This window comes from Triturus cristatus, chromosome 7 (genome assembly GCF_964204655.1).
Source record: "Triturus cristatus chromosome 7, aTriCri1.1, whole genome shotgun sequence".
NCBI classification, from domain to species: Eukaryota; Metazoa; Chordata; class Amphibia; order Caudata; family Salamandridae; genus Triturus; species Triturus cristatus.
Genome location: NC_140590.1, coordinates 263,561,433 through 263,583,952, shown reverse-complemented (window position 1 = coordinate 263,583,952; position 22,520 = coordinate 263,561,433). Strand labels below are relative to the sequence as shown.

The following is a 22,520-nucleotide window of genomic DNA, read 5'->3' as shown; positions in this document are numbered from 1 at the left end:
ATTTCACACATTAGAAAGGGTTCCTTGTGCAAATCTGTCCGAAAACTGTTGAGATGAGTGTGGCAGTGTTGTTGCAGAAGATCTCCATTCTTTGAACGAAAGATCAGAGCTGTTCTGATGCGCGAAAGACAGCTAGTTTGGTTGAATATAAGAAGGATGGTCTAGTTTGGATAAGATTTCATAGGAAGGAAAAGACCGTATTGCCACTTTATTCAGACCCTGTAAGTGCGACACCGAGATTAGGTGGGGCAGAATGGGCAATTGGTGGATGGATCTGGAATTTAAACAGGGAGCCATACTGAGTCGAGAAGTAAAAATAACAGCAGTGACAGTACTGCAGTGCAATGGACGGCAAGTCTTGGTACTAGCAGAGTCATGGCAAAAGCCAGGGTATTATAGACACATCATTTAGGTCACCTCTACTCCTGTGCGGTGGCAGTGGTCCGCCGGTCATGTGCATCAGATAACCTGGATAGATGGAGCATGACGTTTGCCATGTTTTTAGCCTTAAATTTTATTTGTGGATCAACAGATAATTCAAAAAGTGGTAAACAATGGATTTTAGGTGCACAAGATGCATTCTGGAATTAGGTGGTGCAATACATGTTCACCTCTCCAGCCATACGTTTATGTAGTGTTGTTTAATTAGCTCACACGATGAGTAGCTCAAGGTGGAGAATTCAATTTGTATATTTTTTTTAAATAAGCAGCTTGTCTTTGGGAATAGGCTGATCAAGGTGTGGGGTACACAAAGTTAGAATTTTTCCGCATATGCATTCTCCTGGTTCCCACAGTTGTGCACCAGCAAATGTAACGCAACTTGTGCTCATGTAAAGCGCTCTGATACCTTCGGGTCTAGTCCGCGCTATATAAAACTCCCCCCCAAAAAAATTTAAGCAGATCAATTTGAAGGTGCTCTGGAGCATTGTGATGGGCTCTAAGGGCAGTCATTTCAAAGAGAAGTTGAAAATAGAATTTCTACTGCACTAGGGTGTTGGTGCACAAGGCAATTGAGCACCGACTCACATTATGTTCCAGTATGCAATCCCCATGATTGTGATATAGTAAAAATGTTCCTCAGATGCTCAACTTCATGCATGACCTTTCCCGTTCTCTTTCATTATTTGAAGTCGATGGTAGCGAATGGGATCTCCGCCCAGTGCATGACACCACGGCCCTTCATTCACCATTGAGGTACCTTGAAGGTTATCCTGGCCCTGCCATTTGCTACCAATGCCTGAGTGGGTTTGGACCTCGATAGAAGGAAGGAGGTGCATGTGTCGAGAATAGGGTCATGCAAATTGATAATCCAGGGCAGGAAGAAACATATGGCTCACCGAAACCTCTGAGAACAAGGTGTATGCCCTCCTATGCAAAAAAAGATGGCGACTGAGTTGCCAGAGAGAGCCTTGGTTTCACTTTTTTACTTAAAAGTGGACTCTGTGCTTCTGCAGGATATAGGGTATTTAACAACCAGCCTCGCCTTGCTGTTCTTTTGCTGTTTGTCCTAGCTAGTTACCAAAGGGCTAGCCAATGTCCTAGGAGCTGTGTTGGAGAAGGGGCATAGACACACCTAAATCTTGTTAATTATACATAACTGACTACAAAGAGAACCCGGCTTCTGGGAATAAGGAGGCCTATTGGGAATCCTATTGAAGAGACCCTGGTATTTAGGGACAACAGTTCTTATAGAGAGACTCAGACTCTAAGAGACATGCTTATGAGCAAATCCAAGCAGGCAGATGGAGGAACTGTGGACAGTTTTAAGTGGTAATCTATAGAGTGAAATGCTTCAAGACATGAATATTCTGTGGGTAGAACATGTTTTAAGGCACAGACGGCTTATACAGAGAGTTGTCCCATGGGCCTTATGAGGAGAGGAGCGTTTTGAGGCTCAGAGGGGCATGTCACGCACCGTGGAGTGTGGTAATCAAGTCTAACCCTGGATGTCATGGTTCAAGGATGACCTGTTTAGTTACCTTGCCTGCTCACAAGGCATATATCACAAGTAGCTACTCCCTGTTTTCCTGATTCTTAGAGATTAACCACAAAAATGTTTTGTTTTTTCCAGTACCACATCATGAGGAGTTCCAGTCTGGATTTACCCACAATGCCCTCGAGTGCTACGTGGCATCAGAGGAGCACAAGTGCTATGGAATTCAAACAGAGCAGCACCAGCTCTTCCTGCTCTACAAGCCGGACGTGCCAACCTTTGCCTTGCGCAGTACAGCCACGAAGACCCTGCAGCTCTTCACCAAGGACTCTTTGTTCTAAGCCATGACGAGGGGTGGGGCAGAACATAGGCCTGCCTCACTTTGGCTCCCTAATGAATATAAGCAGCTGCAGGACTATGCATGAACAGCACTAGAGCAAGTGCACGACTGGGCGTACGCAGCAAGATCCACTGCAGGAAACTGTTGTGATGGGAGACAAGAGCACAACAAAGAGTGCTGGTCCAGAGAAGCCTGCATGATGCAGAAGAAACCCCCCACCTAGAACACCCAGTTGAGGCGCTGCACCCCAAACACCATGGATCCTTCAGCTTTCGGTCTACTAGGGGGGAACTGAAGGGATTGGGTAGGTCGCTACACAGGATCGGCTGGATGATTCTTAGCCTTTGCTATGCTTCCTACAGAGGAGATCTGCATAGCTCACTGATGCCCATCAACAGTATTGTAGTAATATTTTCAGGGCACTCCATGCACAGGGTCCACAGCACAATACCTGTCTTTTGAGTGCAACCAGGAAAAGTCACAGCTCTCCAATCAGGTTCAACGTGTCCCTTAAATCTTCCTATTATATCCTAAAAGAACATTTATAAAGGACTTACCACCAAATGGCTCTCAGCCTGAAACACCCCTAAGCACCTTCTGACCTGACATGTCATTCAGGGTAAGAATGACCACACAGCTCAACTCACATTAAATACAACCTGCATGGAGGAGAAGGGCCTCTGTGTTCACCTATTATGTGTAAATAACACATTCCCAGGGATTTCTAATCTATTGCTATCTGATGTGTTGTAGGTTTTGATACTGATGTTTGTACTGTGTTACTCTGAATAGTGGACTCAACCCACTTTTAAAGAATTTAATAAAAGATTATCTCAAAGGTTCCGCATGAATTTTTCCCTCCCTCTGCAGGGACAAAGGATACTAACAGAATTCAGAGACTGTGTGTGGGAATACCAGTGCCCCAGGGGCTGAGTGTTGTCCTCATTACAAGTAGAAAGGTCTGAGCACCCAATTGCTGCGTATCCTCTCGGTGTATACATGTTTGAATACCCATTGACTACGCATTGTATTACTAACAGTGTTGCGGAAAAAGCACCTAAGGGCCGAGTATTCTCACACTGTGTACAAGGCTGAGGGAAAAAATCCTGAACAACGACTCCGTAACAACGAGTTACGGATTCACGCAAGCCGAACAACGACTTGCCAGAACGACGACTGGTTCGCTAAGTTGGTCTAGTGTTCAGGATGGGCAGAGTTGAGAGGAGCATCGGACAGGAACAGGACAGGAAAGAATGGGTAGGGGGTCTGTGTTAGTTTTTAGGGGGTGGAAGGGGTTTGTGTTCGTTTTTAGGGAATTTTTAGCAGGTGGGAGGTCATCGGGGTAGTTTCTAGTAGGTTTGGGGGTTTGTGTTAGTTTTTAGGGGGTGGGAGGGGTGCGGGGTAGTTTCTAGGAGGTTGGGAGGGTTTGTGTTCGTTTTTAGGGGTTGGGGGGTCGTGTTAGTTTTTAGGGGGTGGGAGGGGTTTGTTAGTTTTTAGGGAGTGGGAGGGATTCGGGTTAGATTTTAGGGGGTGGGGGTATGGGATAGTTTTTAGGGAGTGGGGGGGTAGCCATGGATGGCCGTTTACCATGCATGCCTTTACCACAAAAATTTGTGGTAAAGGAATGTGTGGTAAAAAAAATCGTGGTTAGGACGCTGTCGTTGTAGCAACCGCGTTGTTAAGGAAGTCGTTGTTGAGGAACTCGTTGTTCCAACATACAACCAAGGCTGAGCACTTGAGGAGTGACCATTGTATTACTGATAGTGTATTGATTGACCAAGCACCCAAGGCTGCGTGTCATCACAGCATAAACATGGTTGAACAACTCTGCAATAAACGTCACGTTACTGAGAGTGAAGTGATCAAGCACCCAAGGGATGAATGTCTTCACAGTGAGTACATGATCGAACACTCAGGGACAAAGCGGCATGTTACTGAGAGTGTAGCAATCAAGCACCCAAGGGCTGAGTGTCCTCACGGCGAGTGCATGATTGAACACTCCGGGACTAAGCTTCACATCACTGAGAGTGTAGTGGTCAAGCACCCAAGGGCTGAGTGTCTCCACAGCGAGCACATGATCGAATATCCTGGGACTAAGCGTCACATTAATAAAAACACTGACACTCATGGGCTGAGTGCCTATCTGTTAGGAAGCCTCAGTAAATTTCTGGTAGATTCCCACCTGCAAGTCGGAAGGCCCAAATACCTATTAAGGGTCCCGCAAGTATAGTATTGTGCTAAACCTATACTGATGTGTGGCGTAGAGGTCTAGTACGTGTGCAAGTAGTGGCAAGATAAGAGCACCGACAAACATGGGTGCTCGGGTCACAGATGTCCCTGGTGCTTGATACTTATAATACTGGACGAGTAAAGACTGTATTTTAGCTATGTAATCAAGTCAATCTTAGTTTTCAATATAATTAAACGATCATTTTTCGTATATTAACTGTTAATAACAGTGGTCAATATTTGATCATATTATTCCAGACACCCATAATTTGTAATTTTTATGAATCGCTTATTAGCGGTCTTTTATAGGGTGAGCTAAACTCTCTCCCTGTTGTTAAGGTTATGTTACCTATTATCGCCTCTGCGTGGTTGTTTGCCAGGATGAGATTTCCTAGTATACAAGTGTGCCATGCTGGGCTCTGGACAAAAATAGCGCTAACAGAAAAGAGAAAAAAAATCCATGAACTCTTCAAGAGCTGCAAGAAGGCTGCTAACTTTACCTCTTTGTAGCTCTCTCAGACACGGTCACTCAGATGGCAACGTTGCAGACATGCTGTTCTGTTTTCATGTTTCCCAGATAATGCCTTCTATCACGCCTGCCATAGTAAAAGCCTTGAAGGCTGATGCCAGCATTGCTAATGTACTTCTGAAGGACATACATCAGGAAATTCAGCAAATAAGTCATCACATGTTATGCTTTACTGTCAAAGACCTTCATGTTGGTCTCCATGGCTGATGGTCCATGGACTCTGGTACTGAATATTACCACTAAAAGTGATTTAACAGTATATGACAGATTTAACCATATTCACATCATGAGGATTAAATATAAAGTTTCTATTCCACTGTCAAAGACTTCAAAATGTATCCAGTCCAATAACGACAAGGATATAATAGATTTACTACGCATCTTTGGGTGACACCACTTTCGGTGAGGTCTTTGAGCGTGTTAATTGGCCCAACCACAACTTCAGAGGACTCCTGAAAGATGTCTTGAGTGTCCCTTGGTCTTTGGGAACGGTATAGGGAGGCATATGCATGTTTATTTCAAGTATTTGGCTCACCCCCACTTTTTTCTGGTGTCATTGTAGCTACACCCTGTCCAAATGGTTTGTAGCCTCTGCATGGTGGGTTATGTGACCTATGGACCGATGCCTAGAATAAGCCCTGTCTCTTCGGTTTATAATGCTTTTCATTTAAGTCCTTTTTTCATGTTTAGCTGTTTTACAATATTCTGCATGGAGGGCCATAGTGCTGGTTGGTTTAGAAAAAACTCCTCTTCATGTTCTGGGCAGACACTGCAACCTACGACAACCCAGACTGGATCCCGTCCTCTCACTCGGCCACAGGGAGTGCCAGTTGCAGGCCCTCGAAGAGGCTAAGTATGCTGCAGCACTAGAAGTGCTATGTGGGGACCATAGCCGAGGACAGAAGCAACTGTTAATGGTCTATCCTGGATCTCCACTGAGAATCCCATGAAGAGACCAGGCTTGTTGGATTCTTGTCTTTGTAGTAACCTTGAATCTGGGGAACAGTCTGAAATTTTCTGCTGCAACATCATGCAGCCTCTGTGCTTGAGGAGCAGTTTTTTTAGGGTGTGGTTTCTCTGTATGCTAGGGGAATCCCAAAGGATTGTATAGGCACTGGCAGTACCCCATGCTGATGTTAGGCACGCAAAGGGAAGTGTTCAATCACAGCGGAGTACCGGAGATGGCGTATAGTGCTGCTGTCTGTGTAGGCCCTGGTGGGGGAGCTCAGGAAATATATGCCCTGTGGGAGGTATAGTGCTACTGCGGGTGAGCATATTACCCCTTGCTATGGGGTTTTTGCATCACAGACACTCAAGTCCTTTGGACCGGGAACTGGAAGACATCCCTGAACTTCAAAGGAGTGTCCAAGCTAATGTAGAATATGTACAAACCATGACCAATACATCTTGTGGAGCAGATAGAATTTATTTGAGTTTACAAATTGGCTGGAGAGTTCCTGTAGCACTCAGGCTCAGTGCACATGCTCTTCTTTCATCTGTGTTTTTCATGCCGGATGCTATTCCTCGGGCCTTCTGCACATTTAGTGATAAGTCCCAGTGAGTCACTTAGTCTTCGCACAAATGTGATTGCCCATGCTGGACCCCCTATTGCCAACATTGGGGTTTATCTAGATTGTTGGCCTACTGACATTTCCACTGCCCAAACCCACTACGTCACCATACCATGATGTGTGCAGCTCCCCCACCCATTGCCACTTTTTTGTATCTGTATAGCTTGCTATAATACCCATCCTGTCACTTTCTACCCAACTCTTTGGCCAATATTACTCACATCTCATTAACTCTCCCAGTCTAATCCTCCTTGTTCGATAATCAGACCAGAGATTGGTCATAGCTGCCCTCCAGCATTCTACAATTTCCTGAAGTTCATAAATTGGTTTGCAAAATAGGTACTTAGTGCCTTCAAGGCCCCTCTTGGGATTCGGTCTCATTTCTCAAGAGTGGGGAAAGGTCGGCTTGGATACCTATCCACTGAGGCAGGTAGGCAGCTTCGTACCGGAAGACTTGAAGGAAATCTGACTCCGGCAGTGTAAAGTTGCTGAGATACACAGTCTCCCCACCCACCAGGTACCCCACCCAGAACCCAAACGTGCCAACAGTCATGATAGTGTGGTTACAGTGGGTGAGCAGGGCAAAGTCCCGCCCAGGTGAGACTTCGACCCCATTTCCTGCAAAATGAACTTCCCCCAGAGTGTTATCGATGTTCTGTCGACACCAATCCATGTCATTGCTGGTGACCACAAATAATGGTCTAGTGTATCTATTTCGGAAATAGTCCATGGCTTTCTGTAGGTAGGTCTTGTCTGCTAGCACACCTTTCCAGACCGTGGGCATGATGTGAACATAGTCTCCTCGGCGGACATGCACCCCTATAAAGGTGACATTTTGCCTGTTCCCTCGAATCATTGACAGATAAGTGTTCGCCTCCTCCTTGATGTAGTCATGGAAAGAGAATTCACGTAAGATCTCCTCTTGCACATGGTGATAGAAGGTCCAAGAGCAGGGGTAGCCCACAAACTTGACATGATCTAGTGGTATGTGTAGATACTCTGATGACATCCAGTCATGCAATTTATACAGCTTCCACGGTAAGCGGCGGTCCACCTCCTCGTGGAGAACGGGCAGTGTGAGCTTGAACACTTTGGACAGTTCCCAGTGCATCTTGGGCAGAATGTAGGCCTGCTTCCTGTTATGCTTTGCTAGGGCATATAGTGTGGCGTACTGGCCCATCAGGTTCCCCAACCTTCCGATGGGCTGCACAGTCCACACCCCTCTGGGCACACTGATTGAATCCAACTCCATGCTGGCTGGAATCCATTTCGGGGCGGCCTCTTTCCTCCAGTAGATGTTTGGATGCTGTATGGGGGGCTGGGTTATGATGAACATTGGCAAGATGTGGAAGAAGATGGAGAGCAGCAGAGCTGCACCAAAGAGGAAGAGTCCTCCAGTCTTGAAAATAAGGAAGCCAAGCTTAATGCAGGGTTTGAACCTGCTCCCCATGCTCTGCCCCTGAGTGTGGAAAGATAAAACATGAAACAGGTTGAGTACATGTGCACGCCTACAGTCTATGAGACTTCGTTAGATTACACCCAATGATGCGAGTACTACTATGGCACATAGGTAGGGATCTATTTTGATAACACTGGTAGCCTGTTGTTCCCAGGACTGACTTGTACGTATGTTGAAGCCAGGATGGTAAGTCCTTTACTTCTCCATTATATACTTGTCTTTCACCTGGGATAGAGGCATTGAGGTGGACATCTCCGGTGCAGTCGTACTCTGCACACTGCTCCTGAATTAATTGGTAGTCATGTAGCAGGTGACTCACATCCCGAGTCCCCTGGCAGGTGCTCTGCATGATTTGGTGATGTGTTCGCCATTAGAGGACTTTCTTCTGCTGGAGAGGGAGCCCACCCAGAGTGGTCTTGCTTTAAACATGGGCGATTCCCGTCCCAAGCTTGAGAGCGTGCCCAACTAAAGGTTGGTAGTAGATTTATTACGTAAGGGTATAACCAGCGATATAGCCATCTCTACCAGCACCTCCAGTGTGGGCCCACTGACCTTTAGTAATTCTGTATGATATGCATTGTTCCGTGATGTGCTGTGTGTATGTATGTATAGCATGGGCGAGGTGTACATGAGCAGTGGGATACCCTGGGAAGGTGAGCCATCAGTATATGTGTAGCCCCGTGAAGGTGAGTTGCCTGTGTAGACAGCGTAGGTCTTGTGATAACTCTGTCCCACTACATATGCCTTTATAGCGTAGCCCGACTCCTCTCTTCCCAAGCCATTGAAACCAGATAGTTGTGCTTCTGTCTCTCATTCACAAAAGTCTCAATGTAGGAGCAAACGTTCCTGAGTGTATATCCCACTGATTGAAGCCATTTTGGCAGGTCTGCCTGTGGCCTAAAAGGACACAGAAGGTGATGTGAGGAATGCTTGCCATGCCTTTTACCTTTGGCTCCCACTCGGCTCCCCCGCTTCTAGCCTCCTGCGCTTACCCTTTAGCCCTAGCCTGCTGTCTCTGCCTGAATACAAGTCTACATGGAACAAGACCCATAAGAGATCCATCATTTTTGGAATTCCACTGGAGCACGAAAGAAGCTCCCATCACCTAGTTTCTAGAAACATGCGGGCTGCAGGGGCTATCTAGCCGTGCCAGAACCAGCCTGAGGCAGGGGACCTGCCTGGAACGTGCCAATTTCCGTGGTCAGCTGGCAACAATCAAACACATGCAGTGGCAGCAGTCCTCGCCTGCCCTCTCAGCAGTTCGCCCCTGATCTTCAATGATTTCATTACGCACAGTGGTGTTCGTCCACTCATCAAGCCAGGTACAGACCCTTCTGGTCACTTGCAGCAAACAATTAGGACTCCCATAGCTGAGTTGAGCCGCATGCTCCTGAAATCATCTCAATACCACGGTGGCTAGCCGCGAGTCACTTCGCACAATTTCCAGAATTAAGCTTAAAAACCTCTCTCCAATAACTAACCAACCAACTAACAACACCAGGCATTGTGTCATAATGTCGCAATCTCCAAAAATAAGGCGAAATAGAGCAAGTAATTCCTAGTCACAGCGGAAGCTAGCAGTTAAAGGAAGCTGAGCTGAGCCTGGCCACCTGAAAGGCGACACAGAATCAAAGCAACTCGCAACCAGGAGCAACATAAAATAATAAATCCCAGGGAACATCTCTCCCCCCAGAGGAGATGAAATTGGGAAACAGAAAGAAATGAAATATACTAGATATAGAAGGAAGCTCCGCATTAGCAGGAACAAACTTGGCACCAAATTGTTCCAAGTAATAAGCACTAGAGCTTGGTCGGCAAAAAACAACCTATGGCGAACGAAGCCCCTCCTTCACTCCTCTGGTCACTGATCAAAAACTGGCCTGTTAAAGCCAGTTTCCAGTCTACACCATAAATAAAAACAAAATACAATGGCTCCTTTGCTCTCTCCTCGGCTTAGCCACTGACATCCAAAGGAGTCATTCACAGCTCAATCACTGAGTCCCCTGAATTAGCAGAGGCCCCTTTAAGTGCGCACCCATCAGTACCCCAAAAAAAGGACAGCAAGCTCGAATACTGGAATCATTATACGCTGCAGCCAAACAGCAAAACAGAGCACTGGAAGCACTTTACACCATCCAATGCAAAGGGTCTTGGCCAAACTCCATGCGATTGCAGCAGATGCATGGAACAAAACACTTGGACTCATTTGTTTCAGACTTTAGATGGTACATCATAGGCCCTAGAATAGCAGTCGAATAAATTCGACATACAAAAAACATGAGAATCTTTAGCACAATTCACTTCATCTTTTGACTCTCGATTTGAGACTATGCTCTCCACAATAGAGGAGCTACTGAAGGAAGCTATGGATCCCCCAACAGCAAATAAAAGGCATCACAAATCCAATCAATGCCGTACTTGCAGTCTAATTATTGACAAAGTACAAGATTTTCCAGCAATTGTAGCCACACTTTCGATGAAGTAAAAAGCATAAAGTCCCAATTTCTGTCAAACAATGTTAACAATTTTCTCACATGTAGGTCCCCCATCGTAACAAAGAACCCAACACAAATAGCCAGCTGATGTCCAAACCCTATAGTGCTCCAACAACAACACATACATAGCATAATAGCAGAAGTACACAATAGCCATAAATCTGGCTATAGAAACGGTCCTATAAATCTGAATTCGACGACCCAGACAACCGATACTAACCCTCCTCAGTCACAAGGAGTTACTGTTTCTCCAAATAATCATACGGCAGTAAATTCCCTAATGAAACTTGATCTTATCTCAAAGAACAAACGGAAAAAGATTCGAAAACAAAACAATAAAAAAGAGAAGATGCAAAGGGCAAAAAGGAAACCACCACAAAATGTTTTCCAATTTTTAATCAAAAAAGAAAATCTTACTCAATCACAGATCATCACACCTTTCATTTTCCCCTTCTGGCAAAGAACAGTGGAAACTGGAAATCTCACCAGTTAGGCCTCAACCAGACCAATCGTTAGATGCCTTCTATTCCTTCCAGGATCTAAGCTGAGTCTATTCTCCTTCAATAATTCAACCACCTCTCAATACCCTCACAAAAAGTATCCCATCAAACCCAATAATATGAATACATCCAGACGACATTCAGCACCCCTCATCTCACACAATCCCCAGTGCTCTAAACGTGAACATGCTATCCTTCAAAACTCCTCACAGAACAAGGTTGCTAAACAAACGAGCACACACCACAGCCAAATTGAGCCCGTGGTGCACAGTGATCTGCAGCAAAAACAACCATTCCCCAAAATAGACCAATCTGTGAAGGAAACAATTCAAACAAGGCCACTTTTGCACAGATACCATCCTTTGTCTCCAATCCAAAGCAAATTTAAATGCGCTGCACCACCACAACAAGGTAGCTTTGCCGGCACTTTCAACGCAGGAAAGCTTCCACGACAGGAGGAGTCCCAAAGGAAAAAGATGCAAACAACATTTCAGCCCCTTTACAAATCACGTGGCAACAATGACATCTTAAACAGAACAAACATACTGAAACCATTGGCGGCTCAGGAGGAACTAAAACATTTACCTCCCACATGTATTGAGGCAATAGAATTTAAGTCCGGCAATCCTTAAGAAGCTACCCTAGTAACAAGACTGATTTGCATATGGCTGGGTCTAAACTGGGGTGGCATGGTGAGCAAAAGAACAATGGATTTAACCCAGATCTCTTGACTGGGGGTGAATGTATGATTTATTCAGCATTCCGTCCATCATTTGTTTGCGTAGCACTTTTCACCATAAGTGGGATGGTTATGCCCAGACGTGGGTCCCTTGCTCACTGTGCCACTGGATTCAAGCTAGCCTGGCCGATAAAGGGTAATACCCGGAAACCGGTCCCAGGATGCTTGTTTCCAGTCCAGGGAGGATCTGGCTTGGCAGTTCGGTTTGGACTGTTCCCATGAGGCACAGGGTCAGGACTGATTTGCATATGTCTTGGTCTAAACTGGGTTGGCATGGTGAGCAAAAGAACAATATATTTAACATGCCTAACCACCAAGGAAGAAGTGGAAACTTAAAAAGAATAGAGAAACACTGGAGCATCCCAATCCAAATGTCCAAATTTATCTCAATCAACAAGCCAGATTGTGAGAAGTTGGCCTGGTATATGCTGTTCACTAGTTATAGTGGCCACCTTGCACCAGTACTAGTCGACTCTTATGGTAGATAGGTTGAAGACAACCTTTTAAAGAAAGCTATCCTAGTGGTAGCTGTGGAGAGCAGCCTTCAGGCTAAGTCTTTAGAGGAATGTAAAGCAGCTTGTTTTACCTTATAATCTCTTGAATTAATAAATGAAAGGACACCAAACAGGTATATATATAAAATATACATGTATTTATTTCTAACACACTCTATCTACTAATCTCTTTATGAGATTAGAAGTCAGGAACATATGCAAAAATCAACAGTTCACAACAAGTTAAGCACAAATATGGCTGAGGCCCTAGGTGCGTACCAGACCATATACTAAAAAAGAGACTTAGGAAGATCGACTTGCGAGGGGACAAGGCCTAGGGCCTGTAGAAGCGCTGGGTCCTCACTAATCCACCCAAGGCAGGTAAGTAAAGGACCCACGGGAGACGCATGCAGTGTGAGAACACAGCCGCGGATCCCAATAGACTTCAATGGAGCAAGTCGCGGTTGGAATTTTAAAGTTTTAGGATACTTCGGGAGAGTCTACAAGCAGGTCACTTACAGGGTAAGTAGTTCTAGAGCCAACACCCACAGGAGCACCGTAGTGCTGGAGTTACCTCACCCAGGGAAGCCGGGTACATAGGTGTCTTTTGGTGTCGGGTCGTGGCGTCGTTTTCAATGGGAGCCAAAGAAGACTTGCTGCTTGTGAAGACAGGAGAAGTGTCCAGTGGAATCCAAGGCTGGATTCATAAGAAAGAAGACCTATAAGCAGAAGGAACAGTGTTCAAAGTCACCTGGCAGTGACCCGGGGCAAGGAAGCTGGATGCCCACAGTCATCTGGTGAATTCAGGTAATCATGGGTGTCTTGACTCTTCAGCCACGAGGTCCAGGAGGCGTCGACGATGACCAGGAGCTGGATTCGGCGTGTCCCACGCAGTCTGCAGCTTACTGCGGTGTCGCGACCTGATTGGAGCCAACAAACCTTGGCAACAGCAAGTCTTGTGGAAAGTGGAAAAAGTCAGCAGTGCAGACCAGCAAGGTCTGAGGGACTCACCCAGCGAGGGTAAGTCAGGGCACGCCTGGAGAAACCAGGGGAGCCCTTTGGTTTTGTAGAAAAGTCGTCTGGGGACCCACAAGCCAACCAGCAAGGGATCGCGAAGACGCCTCGGGAAGATTCACTCCCCAGGATCCCACGGTCTCTCGGGACGAGGTAGGCCTCTGATCTTCGGAGGAAATCCTGCTGGAGGCTTGGACCACACGTGGTCCAATGCACAAGTTCGTGGAACGTCGTGAAGGGGTTGCACTCGACAATAGTGCACGGTACCCGGGTATTGCTGTTCCTCGTCACTCGTGGGGTCCACTTGCCTCAGCGTCGCTGGGGACTCACGATGGCCATAGAGAAGTCAGGAAATCCACTTCCGGGGCTACAGGGACTTCGGACTCTGGCAGGAGCGGGAAAGTTTGCGACCGTCAATACAAAGGTTTGGTGCCTGCCAAGCAGGGGAGTCACTCCTTGACCCCAAGGGAGATTATTCAGTCTTCCAGAGGTAGTGGAACGTCAAAGGTCCAGGATTCTTCTTCAGAGCGTCGTCCAGGGATATCTAGTTTGCAATGGCAAGGGTTCCCTAACTTATACTACAAGGAAGGGAGGGACTAGCTCTATGACCACTCCTATGGAAGGGTCAGGGGAGTGGGTGGCTACACTCACTTCCCTTTGTCCAGTTTTGCGCCAGAGCAGGGGATGGTAGCCCCTGAATCGGTTTGAGCTGGCATATGCACAGAGGAGCCTACTGCTCCCCCGGTGCAGGACTTCAAAGCACTCTAGGAGTGCACCCACTCAGCCCCAATACACTAAATCCTGTCTGGAAGGTAGTTACACCTCCCTGTGACAGGATGCCTATTGTTGGGCCTCCTCCACTGCGAGTTTCGGTCAGCAGCAGAAGGGCAGCCCAGTGTCTGTGCTGGTGGCATCCATTTTGTGATGCCAGGGCTCTTTCAGGAATCTACCGTGCTTCCACAGTGGGTACATGTCTATCTCTCTAGAAGGGTGGGATCATACTCCCACACCAGTTACTGGTGTGGGGGTATGATTCCAAAGCGTTTGACACCAAACACAACATGTTTTGATGCAGCCATCCCAAAGTTAGCATTTACCGCTAGGTTATAATGCACTTAAGAGTATATGGTTTAACCGCATCCACAAACAGCCACAGAGAATGGACTCTGAGAGCTGCAGAGGGGCCCTGCTCAGGCAGAGGCACCCCCTCACATGGAAACCAAGCACCCTGCCCTCTGGATTGATAGGGCCTGCCTTAGGGGTGACTGATAGGTTTATATGTGTGTGCAGGTAGAGATATAGTATACCTATATCTCAGTGAGGAGTGCTAACACTACCTCACCCAGGCTGCAGTAGCAGGCCTGTGGTGTCAGATGTAATCTGCTTCCCAGGGGTGGCATAATACATGCTTCAGCCCCTGGTAGGCCTGTGAAGTACCTGTGCCCTTGGTACCTAAGGTACCATATACTAGGGGCTCATAAGGTACCACAGTATCCAATCTCTAGTGCACTCCAAGTTGTTTAGAGAGAAAAGAGAGGCTGGGGCCCTGATTAGCAGGGTCCCAGCCAGACCATAGCCAGAAACCAGTGTAAACATCAGACAAAAAAGTGTGGGCAACATAAGTGCAGATCCTACTCTCCTACACAACCCCTCCCCCCCAAATACAGGGACACTAAACTAACCGGTGCATTCTTCAAACCAAAGGGCATCACCACAAAGTGATAGTGCCCACCAGGGGTTGAAAATGTTGTTTTGGCTTTGGCATCCTCAGCTAACCTGATCTGCCAGTAGCCAGCTGTTAGGTCAAATGTACTCAGATACTTGGCTGAGGCCAAAGTATCAATCCGTTCATCTGCCCTGGGAATTGGATAGGCATCAGTCCTGGTGACTGCATTGAGGCCTCTGTAGTCTACACAAAGCCTCATTTCTTTCTTACCATCCTGGGTATGAGGTTTGGGTACTAGGACTACTGGACTAGCCCAAGGGCTATCAGAAGGCTCAATCACACCTAGCTCCAACATTTTCTGGACTTCAGTCCTGATACAGTCCCTGACATGGTCAGGTTGCCTGTAGATTTTACTCTTTGACAGGCAGACTGTCTCCAGTGTCCACCTCATGGGTGCACCAGGAAGTCTGACTAGGGGTCAGGCTAAACATATGTCTGAACTGTTGCAGAACTTGTCTGCATTCAGTTTGCTGATGGTCAGTGAGGCTGCTTGCCAAAGCAACACCATCTACTGACCCATCATCAGGGTTCTGTGAGCGCAGGTCAGGGAGAGGTTCACTCTCGTCCTCCTCCTGTTCCTCATCAGTTGCCATGAGCAAGCCCATGTCAGCCCTGTCAACATATGGTTTCAATCTGTTGACATGGAGCAGCCTAAGGGGGGAGTTCCAAGATTCACCAGGTAGGTGACTTCTCCCTTTTGCTCAACAATTGTATGGGGGCCACTCCATTTGTCCTGGAGGGCTGCTGGGGCCAGGGACATCTTAAGGTTTTTGGGGGCCCTGGGCCAAACATATTTTGGGGGCCCCTGTTCAGAACAACTTTGAATTTATGTTCCAATTTGAGCCCCTGTTTCCCACACAGTTTCCGCTTCCTCAGCTGTGTTAGTGATCCAGTTTTCATCATAGGCATTAGCCTACATTTCCCATTGCAAACAGATGCACGCAGCTGACAGTGATAGGATTTAGTGTTTCCTGCCATGCTACTATGTTTTTAATACTTTTTAAGTTGTATATGTGTGGCTTAATTACTCTGTGCTTTTTAACAATTTCTCCTACCTATGCGCACTTGCACTTTACTTGATTCTGCTTGCCTGCACCTCCCTGTCTGCTTCGATTCGCATCTCACTTTTCCTCCAGTCCTGGTCCGCCACGGCTTCCGAAGGCGCACCAAAGGCAAACTCGTCTGCACCTGGAGGCGTTCCGGATGCGTCCAGCGCCGGCCATGCTGCCCAGTTCCCCTCCAGTGAGTTTCTTCCACTATATTACAATAGGGAAAAACTGCTTAGCCTTAGGCGGCTACCATTAAGTCAGTGTACAGCGGCTGATCCGAGACTTTTGATGCAATAAGTGCAACTTGTCTCTCCTCCAGTCCAGGAAACTCACACCCAAGATCCTCCCACATAACAATAAGTGTAAAAACAATTAGAAAACAGAGGACTTAAAGGCCATCCTTTTAAATTGTCGCTCTATGCAAAAGCATGAACCACACATTTATGGCCTACTTTTAGACGAACAGCCTGATCTTTTATTTCTCACTGAGACCTGGCTGTCTGAAGCCTCCAACCCTACTATCACCTCATCCATCCCTACGGGTTATAAAATCCTTAGGAGGGACCGGCCGAGTGGGAAGGGGGTGGTGTCACCAAAATTTACAATCAAAAACTAGACTGCTCTCCCATCCTGATGGAAAACATCAACGGTGCAGAGACCCAAGGCTTCCGCTGTACCTTATCCCCCCCATCATAGCTTAGCTGTTTTTCTGATTTACAGACCTCCCAGTGCCATTGGAAATGTTATTAGTACGCTTAATACAGCCACCACCTCCCTGGCCTTAAAATACAACAACTGCCTTATTCTGGGAGAGTTCAATATACATATGGACAATGGGAAAGACCCTCAAACAATTTCCAGGCCTGCAACATGTTTCCATCTATTTCTTCGGCCACCCATGAGAAGGGTCATACCCTAGATCAAATATTTCACAACTTTGACATATCAGTAAGCCTACCTCTTCCCATTATCTGTTCTGACCACCTCCTCTTAAAATTCGCCCTTCCCAACTCTGCCACAGCCCCTCGGGCTAACGCAGGGCAGAGGGTCCCTAATTACAGGACGTTCCATAAAATATCCATCCCGATGTTTGCAGATGCCCTCGGTCATTCCTCACCGGAGCCGTCTGGCTGCCCTGACTCTAAAGACCTCTCAATAGATTCATGGCTCCGAACCAACATTGATGCAGCGGTACTGGTTGTTTCGCGCTCCTCAAAGAGTTTGGCCCCACCAGCTCCATGATTTAACAATTCCCTCAGATCTAGCAAAAGAAATTGTAGAAAAATGGAACGGAAATGGCGTAAATCCTACCTACCTGAGGACAGGAAGGTGTATAAAGACAGCTTAAAAGCTAATTACATTCTCGAGAAACAAGCCAAGGAAAACTTCTTTCAAACCAAGATAAAAAATGCCCAAAATAAGAGTAAGGAAATCTTTAGCACAGTCAAATCCTTTACCTCCCCGAAAGTCGGCACAAAGGAAGGGCCATGCTAGGAAGAATGGTCTAAGCAAATAGCTCAAATCTTCCACAAAAAGATGTCCGTGATCCAACAAGCCTTCACTAACATCTCAGAGGAAGAACTGACCTTCTACCTTAGTTCTAATAGCAAATTTCACCTCTTGGATCCTCCATCTTTACTAGCTTTCGCTGAGTTTCAGCTTGAAGAGTCACTGACCCTTCTCTAAAGCATTAAGTCTGGCTCTCCTACCGTCCCATGTCCAGCGAATATCCTGAACCTATTAGCTCCCACCATAAACCCCACGGTAAACCATCTCTTTAATGCTTCCCTCTCCTCAGACAACATGCTGAAATTATGGAAGAATGCTAAGATTCTTCCACTGATAAAAAAGGCTAACGCCAAACCGAAGGACCCTGCCAACTACAGGCCAATCTCCCTTCTTCCGGCCCTCTCCAAAGTATTAGAGAAGCATGTAAACAAGGCCCTCCGAAAACACATTGAAGATGGGAAGCTCCTTCATGAGTCCCAATCCAGTTTTAGGGCTCACTACAGTACGGAGTCCGCTCTGCTGGAAGTAACTGAATTTCTCAAGGGTAAGCTGGACCAGGGAGGCAAGGCTGTTCTCATATTGCTCGATCTGGCGGCGGCCTTCGATACGGTCCCACATGAGAGGCTCCTGGAGAGACTTGCGAACATCGGCCTGGGGGGACTGCCTGAACATGGATGTCATCCTTCTTGGCAAATAGATCTCAGGACATCTGGTTCCCCCCTTTTTCATCCCCAGTTCCAGCCATGAATGTAGGTGTCCCTCAGGGCTCCATTCTCAATCCTACCCTTTTTATTATATATCTATCCCCCGTGCATTTCTGGTAGAGGAAGAGGGTGACAAAATTGCTTCCTATGCTGATGACACTCAGCTGATTTTTACGTGTGAAAAAGGAACCGACTTTGACGGGGCAATGATTAGGTCTTGCCTCACAAAGGTTTTTAACTGGCTTAAGATCTGTCAGCTGAAGTGCAATCCGGACAAAACTGAAGTTGTTTTCTTTAGTAAACCAGAAACACCTGACAGGAGCGGAAAAGGAGAAAGACAAAAACTTAGGAATTGTCATAGACAAGACACTCTCCATGCGCTTTCAAATCCAAAATCTAATTGGCGCTTGCTTTGGCATACTCTGGATGCTGAAAAAATTCCTGCCACTGTTACCGCTTGAGGGCAGAAAGATCGCGGTGCAGGCTCAGATGACATCAAAGCTCGACTATGTCAACAGCTTGTACTTCGGTCTTCCCAAATCCCTTATTCAGTGCCTACAAGTAGTACAAAACGCGGCGGCCAGAGCCATCCTGAGACCTAAACCCAGATCTAGTATGACACCTATTCTTAAGTCTCTACACTGGCTCCGCATAAAAGAACGTATCGACTTCAAAGCGATGACCATCTTCTTTAAAGCTTTCCACGGCTTAGAAGCCGGCTACCTAAATAAGCGAGTTAATTTCTACACAACATCTAGACCCTAAGATCTTCCAATGCCAACCTGGCCATCGTGCCTAAAATATGCCCTGCCCACACTTGAGGCAGATCCCTCAGCTTTCTAGGCGCAAATTTGTGGAATAGCCTCCCTGAGTCTCTGAGACTAACCACAGACCTACACTCTTTCAGGAAGGACCTTTACACACACTTTCCTCCTGCTGTCACGTGCCAGGACACTCTAGTCTGAGTAGCTGCGCTCTTTGATAAATACACTATTTCATTTCATTAGGTCCCTGACAGTGCAAAGGAACACTCGTTCAAATTCTAAGGGCCTTTTATGCCGCTGGTGCGTCATGTTTTGTGACACACTGGCAGCGTAAAAAAATGTGCCATGTTGCGCCCTATTTACAAAGTGACGCATCTAGGCAGTTGCGTCACTTTTTAAACCCCTGCACCACATTATACCTGCACCAGGTATAATGTATGCAGGGTGGGTGTTGCCCCGCAAAAAGCCTCGTAGAAGTGGCGCATTGAAATCTATAAGAACTCAGTGCGCCACTTCTAGGACGCCATTGTGTCAATATCTTACACCTGCCTCACAGCAGGTGTAAGACTGATGCAGGGCCTTTCACATGGGGCTTGCCCCATGTGAAAGGACACATTACTGGAGCTGCGTCTATTTTCAGACACACCCCACCAATGCATCACTTGTGCGCCTACAAATACGTCAGATATACTGCTGTATCTGTAACTCCTTGCAACATGATGCGTCATACAGTAAATATGACGCATCCATCATGTCGCAAGGAGGGCGCACTAAGAAGTGACGCATCCCTGTTTTCACACAGCCATGCATCACTTCTCATAAATAAGGCCCTAAATGTGTTTACATCTAATACTCAGGGATAGTTATGTGTGTTTTCAATATTGTAACACAGCAGCAGCTCACCAATATTACTGCAAATAATCTCTGTGACGCCCTCCCATTTCTTATATGTTAAGCCTTGTTTTGCTCTTAAAGAAAATTCTTTTATGTATATTGCATGAAACAAACACAACATTTCTCTGCAAAATGGCTGTACTAGTCTCTCACACATCAGGTACATAAAAATAAATTAAAGGAAAACAGTATTTAAAACAATCTGTTTGAGAAATATTCAAGGTCATTAGGGCAAAACTCTGGAGAACAGAGCTGACTCTGTCAGGGGGCCCCCTGAAAGGGTGGGGCCCTGGGCCAGAGCCCACTTTGCCCATGCATTAAAACGTCTCTGGCTGGGGCCACAGGCTCCAACACCCACACTTTGTGTCCTGGCTGGTACACAGTCAGCACAGCCTTTTGCTCATGCCACGTTTTTTGTAGTTCTTGGCTGGTCTCCAGGTTTTTAGTTGCCTTCTTCATGTATTTGGCCATCCTGGAGCGGAGACCAAGTACATAGTCCTTCACATCCTGTTTGGGAGGTTTGAGAGGTAACTCCCAGCCCTCCTTTACCAAACATAATGGACCTCTTACAGGATGCCCAAACAGAAGTTCAAATGGGCTGTAGCCAACCCCCTTCTGTGGAACCTCTCTGTATGCAAATAGAAGGCAGGGAAGTAAAAGGTCCCATTTTCGCCTAAGCTTTTCTGGGAGGCCTTTAATCATTCCCTTTAGGGTTTTGTTGAAACGTTCAACTAACCCATTGCATTGTGGGTGATAGGGAGTAGTGAATTTATAAGTTACACCACACTCCTTCCACATTGCTTTCAGATATCCTGACATGAAGTTGTTACCTCTGTCAGATATGACCTCCTTTGGGAAACCCACTCTGGAGAAAACTCCAATGAGGGCTCTTGCCACCACAGGGGCTGTGGTGGTCCTCAGGGGAATTGCTTCTAGGTACCTGGTGGCATGATCCACTACCACCAGGATAAACCTGTGCCCAGATGCTGTTGGAGGGTCAAGGGGACCAACAATGTCAATCCCTACCCTTTCAAAGGGTACCCCCACCACAGGTAGTGGTATCAGGGGGGCCTTTGTTGTGCCACCTGACTTGCCACTGGCTTGGCAAGTGACACAGGAGCGACAAAACTGCTTGGTGTCCTCTGACATATGTGGCCAATGAAAATGTGGAACAAGCCTGTCCCAGGTCTTGTTTTGGCCCAAGTGACCTGCTAAAGGGATGTCATATGCTAGGGTCCAGAGGAACCCCCTAAACTTCTGAGGTATTACCAACCTTCTGGTGGCTCCAGGGGTTGGATCTCTTGCCTCAGAATATAGGAGCCCCTCATCCTAATAAACTTTATGGCAGCCTGCTGTCTGAGGGGTTCAAGAGTAGGGCAGCACTGTTGCTCCTTACTCAGATCTTCCCTAGAAGGTCCCCCTGCCCCCAAGAACTCAACCTGATCAGGCTCAATTCCCTCTGGGGCAGTTCCTTCTTCAGGATCTGCTTCAACTCCCTCGAGAGGTGAATCTGTGATCTGAGACAGAGGGGAAGGCACTGCCTTAACCCTACTGCTATTCTACTTGGGTAGTACCTGGTCCATGGTTCCAGAGCTGGTTCAGTTTGATGCATTTTGGCCTGTGACCTGGTCACAGCCAATACCTCTGCAGGTATGCCCAACAACTCAGCATGAGTCCATAACTCTACTTCAGACCAGGCTGAAGTCTCTAGATCATTGCCCAATAGACATTCGACAGGGAGGTCTGACCTGACTACTACTTTCTTGAGGCCAGTTACCTCTCCCCAGGAGAAATTCACAGCTGCCAGACTATGGTTGGTCCTGACATTGCTTGCATTGTGACCCTGGGGAGGATGATCTGCCCAGGGTCCACTAGATCCTCTGCCACCATGGTGACACTAGCACCTGTGTCCATGAATGCCAAAGCCTGTTTGCCATTTATTACAGGCTGCTGTTTGTATTTGCCCAGATTACTGGGGCTCACTAGGAATGACATATTAATGTCTCCATCACAAATCAGCAATGCCTGAGTGGGTACTCTGACTAGGCCAGAGTCCACTTCAGAACCCAGGGTCAACCCTACTACACCCTTATTCTGAGTACTACCTCCACCAGTTGCTGGACTAGGGGGAACAGTTGCCTTAGGGGCAGGAGTGATGGTGGTTTGGTCTTTGAACTTGGTACAATCAGAAGTCCAGTGCCCTTTCTGTTTACAGAATTTGCACCAGGGCATCTTTTGGCCTTTCCGTTTGTTGGACTGTGAATCCCCACCAGATGCAGATTTTCAGGGCCCTTGTGAAGACTTCTAGTCTTTTGACTTATCCCCACCTTTCTCAGAGCCTTTAGGATCCTGCTTCTTAGTGTCAGCCCCTTGATTCTGGGTTTTCTGCATCACCCTGGTTCTGACCCATTTGTCTGCCTTCTTTCCCAATTCTTGGGGAGAGGTCAGATCAGAGTACACCAGGTACTGATGCAACAACTGGTTCTGGCAATTATTAAGGATCTGTTCTCTCATCATAAGATTATACAATCCCTTAAAATCAGTAACTCTACTACCAACCAGCCAACCCTC

The 22,520-nt window shown here is 46.8% G+C and overlaps 2 protein-coding genes across 6 annotated transcripts in view; one reads left to right on the top strand and one right to left on the bottom strand.

Annotated features, from left to right (window-relative positions):
• FUZ (fuzzy planar cell polarity protein) overlaps positions 1–3,115 on the top strand; it is a 138,532-nt gene extending 135,417 nt beyond the window's left edge. For all 5 annotated transcript variants that reach the window (XM_085616182.1, XM_085616185.1, XM_085616183.1 and 2 more), the window contains one exon: positions 2,072–3,115. In XM_085616182.1, the coding sequence (XP_085472308.1) occupies positions 2,072–2,274 (203 nt within the window). In that variant the 3' untranslated portion in view covers positions 2,275–3,115. The remainder of the gene's footprint in view (positions 1–2,071) is intronic.
• A 3,369-nt stretch (positions 3,116–6,484) lies between these two features.
• LOC146809368 (galactoside alpha-(1,2)-fucosyltransferase 2-like) overlaps positions 6,485–22,520 on the bottom strand; it is a 49,657-nt gene continuing 33,621 nt past the window's right edge. Inside the window, exon 2 of the mRNA XM_085616181.1 lies at positions 6,485–8,061. Within this exon, the coding sequence (XP_085472307.1) occupies positions 6,955–8,052 (1,098 nt within the window). The 5' untranslated portion in view covers positions 8,053–8,061 and the 3' untranslated portion in view covers positions 6,485–6,954. The remainder of the gene's footprint in view (positions 8,062–22,520) is intronic.